At 43.3% G+C, this 21,988-nt stretch overlaps 1 protein-coding gene across 3 annotated transcripts in view; it reads right to left on the bottom strand.

Annotated features, from left to right (window-relative positions):
- The window catches only part of LOC136789558 (kinesin-like protein KIF2A), a 155,931-nt gene that overhangs the window by 63,725 nt on the left and 70,218 nt on the right, over nt 1-21,988 (bottom strand). For all 3 annotated transcript variants that reach the window (XR_010828247.1, XM_066989604.1, XM_066989605.1), the window contains exon 2: nt 6,761-6,855. Coding sequence is in view for 2 of the 3 variants with exons in the window: in XM_066989604.1 (XP_066845705.1) it covers nt 6,761-6,855 (95 nt within the window). In the remaining variant the exon portion in view is untranslated. The remainder of the gene's footprint in view (nt 1-6,760; nt 6,856-21,988) is intronic.

The raw sequence follows: 21,988 nt of genomic DNA, 5'->3' as shown, positions 1-21,988 counted from the left end.
TCCGGCTCCCATTAGTCTAACTCCTTCCATCTTCAACACAGGTCCTTACCTAATTAAAAATGTGGGACAACAACAAGTACTCTTTAACCCTAGCTGGTCTCTAAAAAGGGTAGAGCTAGTACTGTGCATTAATATCTCAGAAATCAACTCAAGATGTACCACCTTTCTGAGAACTGCCTACACCAGCGGGTTATCAGGGTTACATGGACGTTCTCTGAAACAATCTCAGCGCATGCCATGAGATGCCACTGGATTATTGGGAACAGGATTAGGTATATTAAATAGCATTGATGCCGAGGTCCTAATGAGTAGAATAACTGCTACTACAGACGACCTAAGGAAATTGGAATGACCGATAAAATCACACTTATTTGCCTTAGGAACAAGCCAATGGCTCCTATCAGACATTTTACCCCATTGGGAACAAATTGAAGAAAATGATCATGAATTAATTGTAAAGGCCCTCGGAAAAATCCAAGGTGATACTTCCCTTGCCTTGAGTTGTATCCAAGTGCAGTTATGGATACAGTCTGTAGCAGCAGCTATTATTAGAGAGGGAGGAACCTTACCCATTGAAATTTGAAAATTCATAGAATCATAGAATGGCGGCTTGGGTTGGAAAGGACCTCAAAGATCATCTATTTCCAACCCCCCTGCGATAGGCAGGGATGCCACCCACTAGATCAGGTTGCTTCAGAATTTGAAGAAGAGTTTGAAGCATGGTGGAAATTAGTCAACTTTACCTATTATGCAGAAAGTAAAATTATTGCCTTTATACTTACCATAAGCAATGCCACAGTATACAATATATATACAATTACTGCATTAGGACTCAATCATAATGAAACTATACTCTATCCTAAGGAGCATAAAGCATGGGCCCATCAAAAGGGAGGAAAGTGGCAGATGATTGATGTAAATGCATGTATTGTGTGCAAACAAAAAGGCTTAATTTGTGAAAGTAACACGCTCGAAGCCCAAGACATTTGTCTTGACACTGAACAAAATATTTGTCACTTCGAGATATATCCCAATGAAACCCCTGAAACTGTACTTGTATATATTGGGAAAGACTGTGCTTGCATGAGAACCCATTGTGATTCTATAGTCATAGATAATACTACTGTAGATACAAGTAATCACTCGAATGTTTGTGTTCATAACTTTGCCAAAAATCTAGATGTGATTTTAGTTACTCAGCTTCCATCACCTCTTACCAACTTATTACATCTAGTTATACTCTACTTCATGACCTGCTGCCTACCCCTACTGGTATGAACGTTACACTGGTGAAGAAACTACTACAACATGAAAATTTGAAACAGCTGCTGAAACACGTGCAGGAAAATGAACAAAAGACTCTGATTACTGTCCATCATGATATAGAAGAAGTACATCAAGTGTTGGAAGGAGTAAAGGATGAAAAACACTGTTGGTGGGACACTTTTGACGATTGCCAACTGCCACAGGAATCTTCAACAAGATGCTTCACCCTGTTTTTGTTTTATTAATATTTACTGTATTGTGTTTCATATTGACAATTTCCCTGTATGTCAAACTTTGAATTATTATGAAACGTATGTTTCATCTAGTATCCCTACAAGATGTACATATACTCGATAATCCTAATCACAAGGACATATGTGATACACCCGATACATTCCAAATGTCCTGAATCTTGAGTGACTATAGTCACGGGGTGGATGGTGTGGAATAATTGCCTGAGGTGACTTAGAAATTAACTTATATTATAATACCAAAACACACCTCCATCCCAAAGGCTACCTGCCTCCAAGGTGTAACCATGCCTCACTGAGCTTGCACTTTAATTTTTTCTACTCTATACCTTTAAAAACAAAGCAAGAAGATTTCGCACCAATCATAACAAATGTATGTGTGACTAGAATCACTCAAACTCCACCTAAAAGATAGAAAATTATATAAATTAGCTTAAGGGAGAGAAGATATTAGGGAAGATACCATTACGAAACATACCTTCTGACTTCTGGGATCAGTCGACAGGCTGAGCCTGTCTTCCCCTCCACTGGGATGCATTTTGGGTAAGATTCGAATGCTTGGTTATGTCAAGTGCCTCCCTGGGAAACTTAGAAATCTCTATAGAGTCTCTTTATATCTTTTAACGCATTTGTATCCAGGCTGTGTTACTCATAATTTTGGGATTTGCACGTGCTTTACAGACAGTGAATTTATCACCAGCAATCCAAAGAACCTGTGAACGTGTTGCTTTAATAAATTGCACAACTCATTAATCTAGCCGTGGTAATTCTCACTGAACGCAACCAAACTCTTTAAGTGTGGCCGTGGTAGTTCATGGAACGTGACTATATTGAGGGTATATTATGTTATTTGTGCATCTGTAATCATAGAATCATAGAATCGTAGAATCAGAGAATATCCCGAGTTCGAAGGGACCCATAAGGATCATCGAGTCCAAATCCTGGCACCACACAGGTCTACCCAAAATTTTAGACCATGTGACTGAGTGCACAGTCCAAACGCTTCTTAAACTCCAACAGGCTTGGTGCCATGACTACGTCCCTGGGGAGCCTGTTCCAGTGTGTGACCACCCTCTCGGTGAAGAACCTCTTCCTGATGTCCAGCCTAAACCTCCCCTGCCTCAGCTTGACTCCATTCCCTCGGGTCCTATCACTAGTCACTACAGACAACAGATCGGGGCCTGCCCCTCCACTCCCCCTCGCGAGGAAGCTGTAGACTGTGATGAGGTCTCCCCTCAGCCTCCTCTTCTCCAGGCTGAACAGGACAAGTGGCCTCAGCCGCTCCTCGTATGTCTTCCCCTCTAGGCCCTTCACCATCTTTGTAGCCCTTCTCTGGACACTCTCCAATAGTTTCACACCCTTTTTGTACTGTGGTGCCCAGAACCGCACACAGTACTCGAGGTGAGGCTGCACCAGCGCAGAGTAGAGCGGGACAATCACTTCCCTCGACCGACTAGCAATGCCGTGCTGGATGCACCCCAGGATACGGCTGGCCCTCCTGGCTGCCAGGGCACACTGCTGGCTCATATTCAACTTGCTATCAACCACAACCCCCAGATCCCTTTCTGCGGGGCTGCTCTCCAGCGTCTCGTCGCCCAGTCTGTACGTATAGCCAGGGTTGCCCTGTCCCAGGTGCAGGACCCGGCACTTGCTCTTGTTAAACTTCATGTGGTTGGTGATCGCCCAGCTCTCCAATGTGTCCAGATCTCTCTGCAAGGCCTTTCCACCCTCAGCAGAGTCCACAACTCCTCCAAGTTTGGTGTCATCATCAAATTTGGTCAAAACACCTTCTAGTCCTACATCCAAATCTTTTATAAAAACATTGAAGAGGACTGGCCCTAAAATGGAGCCCTGGGGGACCTCACTGGTGACTGGCCGCCAGCCTGATGTAGCCCCATTTACCACAACCCTTTGAGCCCTGCCCGTCAGCCAATTGCTCACCCATCGTAGGATGCTTTTGTCTAGCTGTATGCTGAACATTTTGTCCAGTAGGATCCTATGGGAAACTCTGTCAAAAGCTTTACTGAAATCCAAAAAGATCACATCAGCTGGTTTCCCTTGATCGACTAGATGGGTGACTTTATCATAAAAGGAAATCAAATTTGTTAAACAGTACCTTCCCCTCGTGAACCCATGTTGACTGGGACCAATGGCTGCATTGTCCCGCAGGTGTGCTTCAGTAACTTCAAGGATCACCTTCTCCATAATTTTACCAGGCACTGATGTGAGACTGACAGGCCTGTAGCTGTCAGGGTCCTCTTTCTTGCCCTTCTTGAAAATTGGTACAACATTTGCCAGCTTCCAGTCTACTGGGATCTCTCCAGATTCCCAAGACCTTTGAAGAATAATTGAGAGAGGTCTCACGATGACATCAGCCAGCTCTCTGAACACTCCGGGATGAATCCCATCCGGACCCATGGACTTGTATGGATCCAGGTGGAGCAGCAAATCCCACACACATTCAGGGTCGGTTGGGAGTTTGTCATTCCCACTGTCACGGTCCTCCAGCTCAGGGTACCCAGGATCCCAAAGCCCATCTTCGGCGTTGAAGATGGAGGCAAAGAAAGCATTAAACGTTTCTGCTTTGCCTTTGTCCTTGTTTGTGAGGTGACCATCCCCATCAAGTAGCGGACCTATGTTTTCTCTGGTCCTCCTTTTTCTGTTCACATATTTTAAAAAGCCCTTTTTATTGTCTTCCACAGATAGTTCATGATAGATCATGATAGTTCAGTACACTGAACGCGACCAGACTTATAACGACAAATTAGGCATCAATCTCAATTACTTTAGCCTTTACCACAACACCCTGTCACTCCGGAAATACAGATGGGTTCTGCCCCTTTATAGCTTGATGGCATTACAGTAGACTGTACGCCAGCATTCACTAGAGCCTTATACTCCAGTGAGTCCAATGTGCCAGGCCATCGCATCCACACAGTCCAATAAACCCAGTTGTCACTTTCCAGAGGTGACAATCGTGATAAATACCTGCCCATATCCTCCCAAACACCTTGCCACCCATAACCATCATGCCTCAGGGCAGATCTCTGGGTGGAATTTTTAAATAGTTGGCTAACCTTAGACAAATCTGGAAACACATGTAGGAGACATAGCAATAGGATCGTGCTAGTTTGAACATCCCAAGAATATGAAAAATTTTCAAAAACTATTTCAACTAGCCTGGAGTAAAGGGTGTACTTGTTAATAGTTTCCATAGTAAGGTTCCTGAAGTGCAAGAATGATGGTCATACTGCGTACAAATACTGGATTACATTCACAGTTGGTGTAATATGAGCGCATGCTATATACAAACTGGCAAAATCATAAACAAACTCAGGCCATCCTACAAAGATGATAAATAACAAGAAAAACAACCTTTCAAGGATGTTCACATAAAACAACATTGTAAACAAATAAATCTACATTATGACTGGCAACTATTAAACTCATATAATGCTTATAACAAATCTTGTTTTAACACTCTCTGGTTAGATCTGTCATTATTTCAACCCTTTGTGCCCCACGTTGGGTGCCAAAAAGGACTGGTGTGGTATAACCTGGCAGGCAGCTGAGCACCACGCAGCTGTTCTCTCACTCTCCAGGTGGGATTGGGGAGAGAATTGGGGAAAAAAAAAGAAAAAAAGAGGTAGAACTTCGGGGTTGAGATAAAGACAGTTTAATAGGATAGAAAAGAAAGGGAAATTAAATAATAATACTATTAAAATATGCCAGTCCCCAAGCAGTGGCAGCTCCCTCCCCAACCCCAGCAGCAGTCCCCCCATTTTTTATTTTTCTTCATGATGTCAGATGGTATGGAATATCCCTTTGGCCAATTTGGGTCAGCTGTCCTGGGTCTGTCCCCTCCCAGCTCCTGTTGCAACCCCAGCCTCCTCACTGGCAGGGCAGTATGAGAAGCTGACAAGTCCTTGACTTAGTGTAAGCACTGCTCAGCAACAACTAAAACATCAGTGTGCTATCAACATTATTTTTCTCTAAATCCAAAACACAGCAACATACCAGACACTATGAAGAAAATTTATTCTAAGCCAAAACCAGGACACCTGAAATATCTCATTTTATGTTTACTTGAAGCAGCTTAAGCATTAGTCATTGTCTTAGTTGAAACATACACCCTTCAGAAAATGGATGAATTGAATTTAAAATGACCAAAAAATATTCATAATTCTGTAGAATTCTGTAGAGTGATTGATTTAAAACAAAAGTAGTCAGTTTTACTGTAGAAAATTGACAATTACCAGAGTATGAAAGACATTCTATAGCATAAAGAGATCTCAATTATTTGATATTTCCCTGACAGTGCAAAAGAAACAGATAAATTACATCCACCCAAAAAATAAAAGCACAGTTGAAACCATATTAAATATATTGCCCTGTTGTTTTTTCTTCTATGTGTTCCTCATTCAAAATGCCATAAAATGTAGGGCAAAAGTAAAAAAAAAATCAAAAATAACAATCTTCAGATCTATTGAAACTTAGTTTCCTAAATATCTTAAATAGCTTTGATTTCTAGACTGCCATTTCCCCTGGATGGACCTTTCAAAGACCTCACTACTGTATGGATTCTGTGTGCTCAGAGGGATAAGCTGAGCTGATGAGATCACCAGGATATTCTCACTTTTTTTTCCTGTGTTTTTATAAAACTGGTGAGGTGTAATTACTTGTTGAGATGCTTCTCCAAATCTCAGCTTAAAGAGGCTAACATGGTCCAAAACTTCCAGGAAGAAGGGATAGCAAAGCATAACTGAGACACACGGAGACACAGTTTCTCAAAGAAAACAGCACTGGAAAATTATTGCCACAAGTAAATAAATAAATAAGCTAGCACTTGAATTCCTCAATAAAACAAACACAAAAGGATTTCTAATTAGCTCTCCTGCTAGTTTCCTGTCTGAATTCCAAGTCATTCTCCCTCTCAAAAATTTGATTTTTCTTTTACTTGTAAAAAGGGGATAACAAGGTCAGCCTTTGTAATCTAGTTCAAAATAAATAGATGAAAAGCACTATTTATAAGCTATGATATAGAGCTCAGAAAGGCAAATTTAATACAACAGAAGACAATGCTTGCCCAACAGCTCCTATTCGAAATAGTCTGTAAACAAAGAATCATGAAGTAAATTAAGATTTATATTATCTCTGTTTCTAGTTCAAATTCCAAAGCAACATTCATGTAGACTACACTTTCTTTTTTAAATAAAAAGGTTTTAAAATAGTTAAAAGTTTACCTCTTTGCCTTTAGTATCTCCATTTTCAATCCATTCAACGGTTACACTTTCATTATCTTCATTTAGGGATGTTACCATAGCTTGGTGAATTCGGCCTAGAAAGGAAACACAAATGATTATTTATTAATCAGATGAAATTCCAGAAGTTATTTGAATTGCTGTATGCAGAGAGGCAGGAAGAAGAAGGTTAAAAAAGAAAAGGGAATAAATAAAAGATGGTTCCTGGCCACATACTGTAAACTGGCTTAGATGTGATCCATTAGCTGAGGCTCTAATGGCTCTAATGAGTGCCCAAGTGAAAAAATTCAAGAAACAGAAAATTGAGTGGTATGTAAGAAAAATACCATGTGAAATCCATGCCACTTAAAAACTCTTTATTTTTTTTTGGTGAGAAGTTTTGATAACATTTCCAAGACCACTATTCTTCCATGGACAGGAAAGTTTACTGTGGTGCGCTCTACAAAGGCTTTTTTGTCTCCTTTCTAGGACAATACAACATTAAATGTCCTGACATAGGAGTAAATCTCCCTAAAATTATATTCTGATATCCCCTACTTATGACCATTCAATCAGTTGGTAATTCAGCTAAAACTAAATTGCCTGCAACAATAATAAAAATCATCACTTTATAGAACACCACTAACACAAATTCTTAGAGTCCCATTGCTATGACTTCTCCAGTGAAAGATATCAAGCCAGCAAGCCCCCATAAAGAAGAACAAATCCAGTAAACTTCCAGTAGGAGTACAGATTTTCCTTCCTAAATATGAAGAATATTGCATTTTTTTAAAATATCCTCTATCACACTTTATCGTATTTCCTAGGCATGGTAGCAAGGAGTGATTAGAAGAGCAGAGCATCCATGCCGTGACACAAAAAGATCAAGATCCAAGTGTCACAGTGAGTTCACATCCATTCTAAGAATACCAAAAACTAGGCTTTCTAAAGAATACAAGTCCAATGGAACTGCTCCTCTGATACTCTATTTTAAGGAGCCATAGCACAAGCAATTCTTTACTTTGTTGCATTTCAGAGGGTAACATGCATGATATGGTAGAAATGAATTTTAAATAATGTTTTAATTGTATCAACTCCCAAAAAGGGAAATATATATATATATATATATAAAACTCTTAAAGCTTTACACATGCAGCAAAAAGCATCTCCAACATTCTATGAACTCCCCCAAAGCCACACAATTTTAACTTCTTTATGGCTTACAGTGATGCACCTCCACATCTGGTGAAGATGTCTTCACCAGGCCATGTTCAACCTGGTAGGGCTCACTTGAGTGCAGTCCATACAACTATGCAGCTTCCCAGTCAAGTATTCAAGATGACAAGCAACCCAGCAATCAGCAAATCATGACTGAGCAACCTCACATCAACAGCTCATGCTGCCCACCTTCTCCCACAGCTCCAAGGTCCTACCTGCTTATCACATCCAAGTGATGGTTTCGGTGACCTCATGTCAGTATCCACCCACGAGCCAACCACCCCATGCCCAAGAACCACATGCCACTCCCAAAACATGAGCTGACCGTCCTGAGACAGTTCATGTATACATTGCTTCCACTGGACACCTGTTTCAGTATGAAACCCATCTTGGTCTTGATGGGATATGAAAATTTTTATGAAGAAATCCCCTCCAGGAGCTTTTTCTTGTTTATAGCCTTCATGTTCTTGAATCATTAAAGATAATGTATTCCAAACTTGTACTAGTAATACCTGCCCTCTATGGCTTGGTGATAGGATGGGGAGAAAGTCAGCATCTTCAAAACAGGGCTACCTTTCAGAAGGTAGGTTACCAACCTGGGCTGTGGTTGCGCAGGCAATCAAGATTGATTTGTCTGTTTCTAACAAGTGGAGTGTGCCTCTGTCAGCTGCATTGTTCCTACAAACTCTCTCTCCCATCCATTGTAGTCAATGTGTTTTTTTCCAGATTATTTAATGCATTAATTGCATTAAATTAGCAAACTTATGGATGTGATAGGTTTCCTCAGCATTAGTGAGTTCAAATGACTCTCAGAGGGTCTGTGACCCCAAAAGTGTCAGTGTGTAGGAAATGCATGGCTGGGATGGAATGTGAAGTTTGATCTTCTCCTTCAACAACAGTGAGCTACCTGGATCTGCTGAACTCAGACCTGTAACCCAGGTAGAATCAGGGCTGTGTATCATACCAGCTACCCTAGGTTGAAAGCACAATTTAAGCTGTTTAAGAATCTTCTTGAGAAAGCAGTTTGTTGGTCAGTCTGCGCTTTTTTTCACATTGTCTTGTCTGTAGGAAATCATTTTTTTAAGCTAAATATTGTTTTGAGAGGTAAGTATAATAGTTCATTAAAATTTCCTTATCTAAGTGTTTATTTGCTGAATAAAATGTTTACTTTGTTAATGGTGTCATTTTTAAAAGTATGCACTTCTTCCCATCTGTCCACAACTATGCTAAATGCTTTTCTGAATACAGAGCTTTATTAATTCCAGATAAGTATTTTTCTTTAAATAAAAAGAAGAAATAGGAGAATAACATTTTTGGTAAAACATCACTGTTAAAATTTGTACTTGTTTACTACAACAAAATTGCAAAGAGATGTAAAACACATTAAATGTGAGAATGAGACCAGAACATTCTGGAAATAAAAGTGACTTACATATTCTGTCATTTTGACAAGTTCTAATTAGGTTTAAGTGTTTCATGAAAGATTTCTTATAGGACTGAATAAAAATAGATTTACAAGTGAAAGCCACTGTTAGAACTCATGACCAAAACCACATGAAAACTAGGGTTTGGATAAAAAACAACATTTTTGAGGACTGACGCTGCAGAGTTGCTTGCTGTGTATCTGTTTTTTCTCAGTGGGTAAACATTGGTATAAATGTTGTCTAGAGTTACAGATAATATTTCCAGTTATAATTACATGGGATAACTCGTTATATTCATGTAATATAAAAGCATATTAGGTGGTCAGCTAGTTTGGCTTTTTATAATAATTTCTGATACTGAAATTTACTACTTATTTCAGTATAATTTATGTATGTTGCTTGAAATATGCCTTGATAGTCTGTCTTGGAAACAGGAAAGAACTCATTCATTTTAGGTTGTGAATTGCTAACAATGGACTGCATTTCCAGTCTTGAAAAATGTGCCTTATCACACAGAAGAGCTAGAGCACTAGAGAGTGGGCCAGAACATAGCTGCAAGACCAGCTGTAAGAGTTTCATTCTGTCCAGAAGATGTTCCTTTTTGAGGTCTAAATATGGACATTTGTCTGATGATAAATTCCCTTTACTAAAATAATAATAGCCCACTGCTTTGCAAGTGAACTTATACCCATATCTCCACTTCTTGTGCATTATCCAATTAATGATGACAAAGACCTACATAATCATTTGGAAAAATAATATCTCACTTTTTTTTTTTCATTAGTTCAGTCTTTTGCTGAAATAGGATAAATCAGTCTTATGCCCTGCAGACCTTTAGTAGGCTGATTGGTATTTTTCCTTTACGTTTCCAGTCCAGTCATGTTCTGTCCTTTTCTTCCTCAGGCTGAAGCACTGGAACAGGTTGCCCAGAGAAGTTGTGGGTGCCTCATCCCTGGAAATGTTCAAGGCCAGGTTGGATGGGGCTTTGGGCAACCTGATCTAGTGGGAGATGTCCCTGCCCATGGCCGGGGTTTGGAACTAAATGATCTTAAAGGTCCCTTCCAAACCAAACCTTTCTATGAGTCTATGATCCTATTCTCTCTGTCTTTGCAAATCTGAAATGCTACCTAGAAGAACAGAGAAATTAATTATATATTTGCTCATTTGGAAAGGGGAGGGGGGAATACAGTGGTGGTCTCACTATGTTAGAAATAATGTAACAGGCATGAGAAGGGACATTCCAGTAATTGGGAAGAGCAACTGAAGATGTGATGGAAGTTCCAGGAAAAGAAAAATGGTGATTTGTTTCTTATTTCTTATTTTTTTAGGGATTAACCATCAAATGGTGTTTAAAAAGAAAGATCACGAGCTTGTGTTCTTGTATTATGGGAAAGAAACGAACTTGAGAACTGTCAGTGTTGTAAAGAGAAAACTTAAAAATGATAAAGGAGAATAAATTAGGAACAGTTATCACGTGGAACATGTTACCAGAGGACATGGATGCTGGAAGCCTAGCAGAATTTTAAGGAAGATGTTGGTAGGGATGGTAGGAATATCCAATTCTATACTTAAAGCTTAAAAAATTTACACCGGCAATCGTAAAAGGTAGTTTCTGTTCTACCTGAGTTTGTAGTTTAAATCACCTCCAACTGATGGGAGACAGGAAGAAATCTTGTCTGTGGCTGCGTTATTTTGTAATTGCCTCTTAGGAATTTTTTTCACTTGTCTCTGAAGCAGCTGGAACTGGTCATGGTCAAAGACAATCCATCTAGTCCAAAAAACTACTGGCAGCTCCTCTCTCCTTAGGCTTGCCAAAACATCATCATAACTCTTTAACCTTCAAAAACAAAGGAGACTATGTTTTTTTTGTAACAGTAAGGGCTGTGAGGGTGTTTTTTTTTTTTCTTTAAAGCTCAACTTCGGTGAAATTGATGTTTGTTGATGTTGAGAGGTCTATACAGTCCTCTGTGTTTTGTGTAATCCCATATGACGATCTTGACATTTTTGTGCAGCTCCCAATAGCAACAATGATTTTATAGTAAGATAGAAGGTATAATGACACTATAAGAATTCTGTTCAGGATTGGGTAGACACCCTATTTTACAAGCTCTTGAGGGTATATTTAAATGGCAATGTGCTTTTATTCGTTCCTTTGGTGACATATATCTGTTCTTTCCCTGTGATTAAGACTTTTTTTTGTTACCACATTTAAATCAGTTGACCTCACTACCTAATCCCTATGTAAGCCATACTGGTACAATGTGTCTTTGTCTTTCCGTAATGGCCGGATCACACACAGGGCATCAAGTCGTCAAGTTTGCTACTTTTGGTAGAACTAATGGGACCAACATTTAGACTTACTTATCCAGTGTAGGTCCTCATCTTGTTCCATCCAGAATTTCTGGGCACTGTTCCTTACAGAAGTTTTGACCAGGAGGATGTGTTAAGTTTACTGTGTCATTCTTAAAACGGCTTTATAAGCATTCAGCTCATGATATGCAATAAACAGATTTTCACTGTAACTTGCTGTTTATGAGGTATTTATGTAGGCCTTCTGTATTTTGTATCAATAGCTCTATTGTGGTTTAACCCTGGTAGGCAGCTAAGTACCACACAGCTGCTATATTTGGTCTAGCACACCCCACACTCGAGTCAAATGTGTCGTCATCTCAAATCCTTCGTGCCTGGCCTGGTTTCAGCTGGCATAGAGTTAATTTTCTTCATAGAAGCTGCTATGGTGCTGTGTTTTGGATTTAGGATGAGAATAATGTTGATACCACACTGATTGTTTAGTCGTTGCAGAGCAGTGCTTACACTAAGTAAGTCAAGGACTTTTCACTTTCTCATACTGCTCTGCCAATGCACAAGAAGCTGGGAGGGGACAGAACCAGGACATCTGACCCAAACTGGCTAAATGGATATTCCATACCATATGACATCATGCTGAACAATTAATATGGGGTGGCTGGCCAGAGTGGAGGGGAACTGCTGCTTAGGGAGGGGATGGGCATTGGTCAGCGGGTGGTAAGCAATTGCATTGTGCATCACTTACTTTGAACATTATCTTATTATTATTATTATGATCATTATTATTTCCATTCATTTTCTGTCCTATTAAACTGTCTTTATCTCAGCTCATGAGCTTTTACTTTTTTTTCCTCCAGATTATCTCCCCCATCCCTCTGGCAGGGGGATGTGAGCAAATGGCTGCGGTACGTTGCTGCTTACTGGGGTAAACCACAACAGTCCTTTTGGTGCGCAACGTGGGGCACAAAGGGTTGAGATAACAACAGATCTAACCAGAGCGTGTTAAAACAAAGTTGTTATAAGCATTAGACAAGATTAATATTTGCTAATCACAATGTTGATTTTTTTTAATCTCAGGTCTGCTGTCTGTTTTCCGAATTGTTTTGTATAGCATATTATTTACTGTATGTATTCCGTGTCATGCTTTTTATCATTTCTGGGGGCTGGTTTAGGGTTATTATTTTGCTGTACTCTGTAACACTGGCTTATGATATGATAAAATTGCTGGCCATGAGACTAATCTGGTATTTGTACTCAGCAGTACAAATTTGTACTCAGCAGTACAAACGCTACCTCAGAAACTATTAATAATTACACGTTTTTGGTGTAATGCCAGTGATCATTCTATCCCTAGTCTCAGCTTGGTAGCACTGTTATCCCAGCCCCACCTACCCCCCATGACAATTATACCCTCGTTAAAATGACCTGCAGTCATTGGTCCCAGCCAACATGGGTTCACGAGGGGTAGGTCCTGCCTAACAAATTTGATTTCCTTTTATGATAAGATAATGCATCTAGTCGATCAAGGGAAGCCAGCTGATGTGTTCTTTTTGTGCTCAAAGGGTTGTGGTAAATGGGGCCGCATCAGGCTGGCGGATGGTCACTAGTGGGGTCCCCCAGGGCTCCAGTTTAGGGCCAGTCCTCTTCAATGTCTTTATAAATGATTTGGATGTAGGACTAGAAGGTGTTTTGAGCAAATTTGCCTACGACACCAAACTTGGAGGAGTTGTGGACTCTGCTGAGGGTGGAAAGGCCTTGCAGAGAGATCTGGACACATTGGAGAGCTGGGCGATCACCAACCACATGAAGTTTAACAAGAGCAAGTGCCGGGTCCTGCACCTGGGACAGGGCAACCCTGGCTATACGTACAGACTGGGCGACGAGACGCTGGAGAGCAGCCCCGCAGAAAGGGATCTGGGGGTTGTGGTTGACAGCAAGTTGAATATGAGCCAGCAGTGTGCCCTGGCAGCCAGGAGGGCCAACCGTATCCTGGGGTGCATCAAGCACGGCATTGCTAGTCGGTCGAGGGAAGTGATTGTCCCGCTCTACTCTGCGCTGGTGCAGCCTCACCTCGAGTACTGTGTGCGGTTCTGGGCACCACAGTACAAAAAGGGTGTGAAACTATTGGAGAGTGTCCAGAGAAGGGCTACAAAGATGGTGAAGGGCCTAGAGGGGAAGACATACGAGGAGCGGCTGAGGCCACTTGGCCTGTTCAGCCTGGAAAAGAGGAGGCTGAGGGGAGACCTCATCACAGTCTACAGCTTCCTCGCGAGGGGGAGTGGAGGGGCAGGCCCCGATCTGTTGTCTGTAGTGACTAGTGATAGGACCCGAGGGAATGGAGTCAAGCTGAGGCAGGGGAGGTTTAGGCTGGACATCAGGAAGAGGTTCTTCACCGAGAGGGTGGTCACACACTGGAACAGGCTCCCCAGGGACGTAGTCACTGCACCAAGCCTGTTGGAATTTAAGAAGCGTTTGGACTGTGCACTCAGTCACATGGTCTAAAATTTTGGGTAGACCTGTGTGGTGCCAGGAGTTGGACTCGGTGATCCTTATGGGTCCCTTCCAACTCGGGATATTCTATGATTCTATTACCCTTTTTCATCAGGGAACCAACCTATGAAGGTTTGTGGTGGTTTTACCTTGCTAGGCAGCTGAACACCACAACCGCTCTCTCACTCCACCTCCTCAGAAGAGGAGGGGAAGAAGAAAAGGAAAGAAACAACTCACGGGTTGAGATAAGGATAATTTAATTAAAGGAAAAAATAATTATTAAGGAAAAAATATTATTAATTAAATAATTTAACTAAAGGGAAAAAAGGGAAAGGGGAAAAGGGAAAAAAAAAAAAAAAGCAAAGGCTGTGTGGAAGTGCAGAGGAAAGAAATTACTCTCTACTTCCCACCAACAAGAGATGCTTGACCACATGCTTGAAGCAGGGACTCAACGCACGTAGCTGTTGTTCAGGAGGACAGACGTTTTTGCAACGAAAGCCACCCCTCCCCTCTTCCTCCTTTTTCCACCTTTTATTGCTGAGTGTGACATCATATGGTATGGAATATCCCTTTGGTTGGTTTAGGTCAGCTGCCCTGGTGATGTTCCTTCCTCACCTTTTGCCCACCCCCAGCCTGCTGGCTCTGGGGGGGTTAGGGGGAGTCCTGATGCTATGCCAGTATTGCTCAGCAGTAGACACAACACTGGTGTGATACCAGTGCTGTTCTAGCTACCAGTGCAGAGCACAACACTGTATGGGCTGCTGCAGGGAAAGTTAACTCCATCACAGACAGACCCAGTATAAGGGGACTGGGGAGATGGTTTTTTTCCCTCTTGTTCATTCTCCCTTTTTCCTTCACCTCCCTCTTCTCCTCCAGGTGAGTTATGATAGCTTTTCAAAACTTTGAATATCCTTAGGATGTTCAGACCAGCATGTTCTTATTGTTATGTCTCTTGAATATATTTCAGGTTTCGTTTAACATTAAACAACTACTTAGGAATGCCATCCAGAGATCTGTCCCGAGGCAGGATAGTTATGAGTGGCAGGGAGTGTGGGAGGATATGGGCAGGCATCCAGAGCAGTGGGCACCTCCATTGCTTTGGAAATTCAACCCTGAAGAACTGCAAAATCCTAAAAAACTGGTAGAATGCTTGAACAAGGTGTGTCACCACCCTGGCAATGCCAAAGAGACACAACTCACTGCAACGTGCTGGGGCTTGGCCTATGTTTACCGAGCTGCATTTGATATGACTATAACCCCTGTGACAGACTCTGCAGACACTCGAAGCCCTAGGACAGGCCCCAAGGCTGATCCAGGGAAACAGACTGTACCAGTGTCAGTTGCACCTGTAACCAAGATGAAAAAATGGTTGAGAAAGTCAGGTTGTTTAGAACGCGGGGGAACTCCTACTAAGATTAGGTATGGAGAAGACAGGGCTGGGCCATCAGAGGAACAAGAAGACGAAGATAAAGATATCGAAAAAATATCAATAACTTCCCAAAACCTATACCAGCGTGAGCTACGAGATATGCAAAACGATTTCGGCCGTTGTCCAGGTTAGCACCTTGTCTCCTGGCTGCTCAGGTGCTGGGACACTGGAGCCAGTAGTCTGGAACTAGAGGGCAGGGAAGTCAGGCGGCTGGGATCCTTTGCTAGGGACGCAGGCATTGACAAAGAAATTGGAGATGGAGCACCAGGCTTCAGCCTCTGGAGGTGTCTCCTGTCAGGTGCGAAGGAAAGGTATCCCTTCAAGGAAGATCTTGTATGTCAACCAGGCAAATGGACCACTATGGAGAGGGGAATCCAGTACCTAAGGGAATTAGCCATACGGGAGGTGATTTATAGGGACCTAGACAACAAAAAGATATCCACAGTTCCAGATGAAGTCAAGTGTACACGACCCATGTGACGGAAGTTTGTACGGAGTGCACCATCATCATATGCTAGTTCATTGGCAGTAATGACCTGGAAAGACCATGAGGAACCTGCTCTGATGCTGGGGTAACGAGGCCAATAGCCTGGAATTAGAGGGCAGGGAAGCCAGGCAGCTGGGGTCCCTTGCTAGGGAAGCGGGCATTGAGAAAATGATGGGAAAAGGGGCACAAGTCTTCACCCTCTGGAGGCGACTCCTGTCATGCGTGAAGGAAAGGTATCCCTTCAAGGAAGATGTTGCATGTCAACTCGTCAAGTTGAACACCATGGACAGAGGTATCCATTACCTAAAGGAATTAGCTGTGCTGGAGGTGATTTATGATGACCTAGACAACGACCAGAGATGCAAAGTTTCAGATGAAGTCAAGTGCACGCGATAAAGTTTGTACGGAGCGCACCATCATCGTATGCCAGCTCATTGGCAGTAACGACCTGGAGAAACTGAGAGGAATCCACGGTGGATGAATTGAATAAACAACTCCGGCAGTACAAAGAAAGTCTCTCTTGTTCCCTACAGATCTGTGTCTCAGCTGTGGAGAAGCTTTCTCAAGAGGTCCACCAATTTAAAGCAAATGCTTTGGAGAAACTTTCGCAAGAGGTCCACCAACTTAAAGAGAATATATCTTCCTCCCAACCTGTACGAACCAATATCTCAGCTATCAGGCGTAAGTGTCCCTCTGCTCAAGAAAGGGGATATAGTGGGTACATACCATGTGCCACCCTGTGGTTTTACCTATGTGACCATGGAGAGGACATGAGGAAATGGGATGGAAAATCTACCTTGACCCTAGAGGCACGGGTACGTGAGTTGCAAGGAAAAGCCATCACAAAAGGGGGGGTCTTCTGGGAAAATTGCTGCTCCAGACTCCATCAGGCAGTCCCCCAGAGTAATGAATACTATAATGAGGACTAGAGGGGTCCTGCCTCCTGCGAGGTGTAAGAAAGGGACAGCTGGATTTATTGGACTGTGTGGATTTGACATCCTGGCACATCAGACCCACAGAAGTATAAGGCTTTAGTAGACACCGGTGCACAGTGTACTGTAACGTCATCAAGCTAGGGCCAGAAGGGCCAGAACCCATTTGTATTTCATAAATGACAGGGAGATCTCAACAGTTAAGTATTGGAGGCTGAAGTGAGCCTCACTGGGAATGAATGGCAAAAGCACCCCATTGTGACTGGCTCGGAGGCTCTATGCATCCTTGGCATCTGGGGAAAGGTTATTTCAAAGATCCAAAAGGTACCAGTGGGCTTTTGGCATAGCTGCCTTGGAGATGGAGGACATTAAACAGGTGTCTGCCTTGCCCAGTCTCTTGCAGGACCCTTCTGCTGTGGGGTTGCTGAGGGTCGAAGAACAGCAGGTGCCAGTTGCTACCATGACAGTACACCAGTGACAATATTGCACCAACAGAGACTCCCTGATTCCCCATCCATAAGCTGATTCGTCAACTGGAGATCCAAGGAGTGATCAGCAAGACTCGCTCAACCTTTAATAGTCCCATATGACCAGTGTGAAAGTCTAATGGAGAGAGAAGGCTAACAGTGGACTATCGTGGCCTGAATGAAGACATGCCACCACTGAGTACTACAGTGACAGACATGCTAAAACTTCAATAAGAACTGGAAAATGCACCGAAGTGGTATGCCACAACTGATATCAAACAAGCAAACTAAAAAAACCTTATCCCCATCCACCCTCTTCTACGTCCTCCCCCCAAGCAGCTCAGGGGAACGGGCAATGGGGATTATTGTCAGTCCATAACGCTTTATCTCAGCCACTTCTTCATGGTCACTCTCTTCCCCTGCTCCAATGTGGGGTCCCTCCCACGGGATGCTGTCCTTCCTGAACTGATCACATGTGGGCTTCCCATAGGCAGCAGCTCTTCAAGAACTGCTCCAACATGGGTCCCGCACGGGTGGCAGCTCCTGCCAGATCACCTGTTCCTGGGTGGGCTACAGGTCTGGTCCAGAGTCTGCTCCGGCAGGGGCTCTCTATGGGCTGCAACCTCCTTCAGGTCAGATCCATCTGCTCCATTGTGGGCTCCTCCACGGGCTGCAGTGTGGATATCTGCTCCATCGTGGTACACCATGGGCTGCAGGGGGACAACGTGCTCCACCATGGTCATCTCCACAGGCCGCAGGGGAACTTCAGCTCCGGTGCCTGGAGCACCTCCTGCCCTCCTTCTGCACTGACCTTGGTGTCTGCAGGGCTGTTTCTCACTCCTCTCTCTCCCAGCTGCTGTTGTGCAGCATTTTTTTCTCTTTCTTAAATATGCTCTTCCAGAGGCGCAACATCGTTTATTGCACAGTTCTGGCCAGCGGCGGGTCCCTTTTGGAGCCAGCTGGAACTGGTACTTTTCTATCATGTGTCAGCTTCTGGACTCTTCTCACAGAGGCCACCCCTGCAGCCCTCCTGCTACCAAAACCTTGTAACCTAAAACCAATACAAATGGACGTCGTTAGATCCCAATGGATGTGATCAACAAAATAATGGCTATGTCTCCAGCAAATTGCAAAAAGGAAACAAGCTTTCTTAGGCATCTTAGGTTAAAGGTTAAGGTTAAACAACTATTTAAGAATACTATCCAGGGATCTGCCCCGAGGCAGGATAGTAATGAGTGGCAGGGTGTGCTGGAGGATATGGGTAAGTATCTAGGACAGTGGGCACCTCCAGTGTTTTAAAACATCACCCGTTAACAAGTGCTGAATCCTGAAAAACTAGTAAAATGTTTGGAGAAAGTATGCTGTCACACTCTAGAATGCAATTCCAGAGAGACACAAATCACTGCAACATGCTGGGGCCTGACCCATGCCTACTGAGCCTTGTTCTACACTGTTCATCAACCTCAAGGGGAAGAGCAGGTCTCTGGATCTGACAAGAAAGTGACAGGCCCTGTGTCCATCCCAATCCCTACGACAGGCACTGCAGCTGGACCAGTGCTGGTATCAGTTGTTGCTATACACAAGAAGAAACAATGGATGCAAAAGTCAGATTGTTTAGTAAGGGAGGAAACTCCTACTGAGAAGGGGAAGGAGGAAGAAGATGAAAAGGCAGGTTATTCTGAAGCAGGGCCATCACGGGAACAGGAGGAGTAAGAGGAATATCTCATAAACACTGCAGTTACCACCTGATCCTTATATCCCAGAATGAGCTGCAAGATATGTGAAAAGATTTCAGAAGTAGTGGGGTCGATTTCAGCTGAAAACGGGGCCAGTAACCTCAAATTAGGGATTCCAAGCAGCTGGGATCCCTCTCTAGGGGAGGGGGCATTGAGAAAATGATGGGAAAAGAGGCACGAGCCCTCAGCCTCTAGAGGTGACTCTTGTCATGCGTGAAGGAAAGGTATCCCTTCAAGGAAGATATTATATGTCAGCCAGGCAAGTGGGCCACTGTGGAGATAGTGTCCAGTACCTGAGGGAATTAGCTGTGCTGGAGGTGATTTAAGATGACCTAGACAATGTAAGATTAAAGTTGTGTTTTCGCAGTGGAAAATTCCACTAACCTTGCATATTTAAAAGTGATTGCGCAGACATAACAGTGGGGGGAATGTTAAGTGGATAAGGGGACAGTGGAAGGTCCTACTGTCCCAAAATAAGGAGGATGGTGTGGTGGTTTTACCGTGCTAGGCAGCTGAACACCACAACCACTCTCTCCCTCCCCCTCGTTAGATGAGGAGGGGAAGAAGTAAAGGAAAGAACAACTCACGGGTTGAGATAAGGATGATTTAATTAAAGGAAAAAAATAATTATTAAGGAAAGATTATTATTAATTATTAATTAAACAATTTAACTAAACAATTTAACCAAACAATTAACAATTTAACTAAAGGGGAAAAAAGGAAAGGGGAAAAGGGAGGGGGAAAGGGAAAACTAAACAAAACAAGTAAAGGCTATGTGGGAGTGCAGAGGAAAGAAATTACTCTCTACTTCCCACAAATGAGCGATGCTTGACCACGTCCTTGAAGCAGGGCCTCAACGCACGTAGCCGGTGTTCGGGAGGAGGACAGACGTTTTCGCAACGAGAGCCCACCCCTCCCCTCTTCCTCCTTTTTCCACCTTTTATTGCTGAGTGTGACATCATATGGTATGGAATATCCCTTTGGTTGGTTTAGGTCAGCTGCCCTGGTGATGTTTCTTTTCTCACATCTTTGCCCACCCCTAGGGGAGTTAGGGAGAGTCCTGATGCTGTGCCAGCACTGCTCAGCAGCAGACACAACACTGGTGTGATACCATTGCTGTTTTAGCTACGAGTGCAGAGCACAGCACTGTATGGGCTGCTGCAGGGAAAGTTAACATCCCAGCCCAACCCAGTACAGATGGCTAAGAAAAACGTGGATTGTTAGCTCAGACCCCACCGTTGGAAGTCCCGATCCATCCGTGCCAAGCAGGAGATTGGGTTCTGATATGAACATGGAGGGAACTGAGGTTACAACCTGAATGGGACAGACCATTCCAAGTACTCCTGACTGCTGAGATGACAGTAAGAACAGGTGAGAAAGGGTGGACTCATTACACCCAGGTGAAGGCATCAGTTGACCCTGAGACCTGAGATGCTCACCTGAACATGAGCCGGCAGTGTGCCCAGGTGGCCAAGAAGTCCAATGGCATCCTGGCTTGTATCAGGAATAGTGTAGCCAGCAGGACCAGGGAGGTGATCGTCCCCCTGTACTCTGCTCTGGTGAGGCCACACCTTGAGTAATGTGTTCAGCTTTGGGCCCCTCAGTACAAGAAAGACATTGGGGCCCTGGAACGTATCCAGAGAAGGGCTATGAAGCTGGTGAAGGGTCTGGAACACAAGTCTTATGAGGAGTGGCTGAAGGAACTGGGCTTTTTAAGTCTGGAGAAGAGGAGGCTCAGGGGAGACCTTATTGCTCTCTACTACTACCTGAAAGGAAGTTGTGGGGAGCTGGGGGGTCGGCCTCTTCTCACAGATAACCAGCGATAGGACTAGAGGAAATGGCCTCAAGTTGCACCAGGGGAGGTTTAGGTTGGAAATTAGGAGCCATTTCTTGTCGGAAAGAGTAGTCAGGCATTGGAACGGGTTGCCCAGGGAGGTCGTGGCGTCACCATCCCTGGGGGTGTTCAAGGAATGGTTGGACATGGTGCTTAGGTGCATGGTTTAGTGGGTGACATTGGTAGTAGGGTGATGGTTGGACCAGATGATCTTGGAGGTCTTTTCCAACCTTAATGATTCTATGATTCTATAGGAGAACCATTAAAATTAAAAATTAGGAGGAGGTGTGAATCATGGTTGTAAACTAACCTTTAACTTCTCCTTAGGAAAAAATAATGAATACCACATGTAATTGGGGAAAAGAGTCAGATTACATAGAATTAGAGTGTCCCCAGGGGATTCTTGTTTTTATATTGATTTGGAAACCCAGAATTTGAAGACAAGCTGTGTGTGTGTGGGGGGGGGGGGGGGGGGGGGGTACTTAATCACCACCAGAAGTGTGGTGCTGATTGGGAAAAACCTTAAAGTACAGAGAATGGGCACTGAGATCCGTACGGAAAACCCTAATTTCAGGACTAGACTTAATCAGTATTGCTGGTTTTGGTGAACTGGGCGATGGCCTTATGGCCCAGTAAAGGGATATGAAAATTTTTATGAAGAAATCCCCCCCAGGAGCTTTTGCTTGTTTGTAGCCTTCATGTTCTTGAATCATTAAAGATAATGTATTCCAAACTTATACTAGTAATACCTGCCCTCTATGGATTGGTGATAGGATGGGGAGAAAGTCAGCATCTTGAATGAATCCAGAACATTTCTCGAGTCTTGCCAGGAGAGCTGGGCAATCACCAACTGCATGAATTTTAACAAGAGCAAGTGCCGTGTCCTGCACCTGCACCAGGTCCTGCT

The sequence above is a fragment of the Anser cygnoides genome, unplaced genomic scaffold (assembly GCF_040182565.1).
Source record: "Anser cygnoides isolate HZ-2024a breed goose unplaced genomic scaffold, Taihu_goose_T2T_genome scaffold_55_1, whole genome shotgun sequence".
Classification (NCBI taxonomy): domain Eukaryota; kingdom Metazoa; phylum Chordata; class Aves; order Anseriformes; family Anatidae; genus Anser; species Anser cygnoides.
Note: the sequence above shows the minus strand (reverse complement) of the source record. Positions and strands in the feature narration are given on the sequence as shown.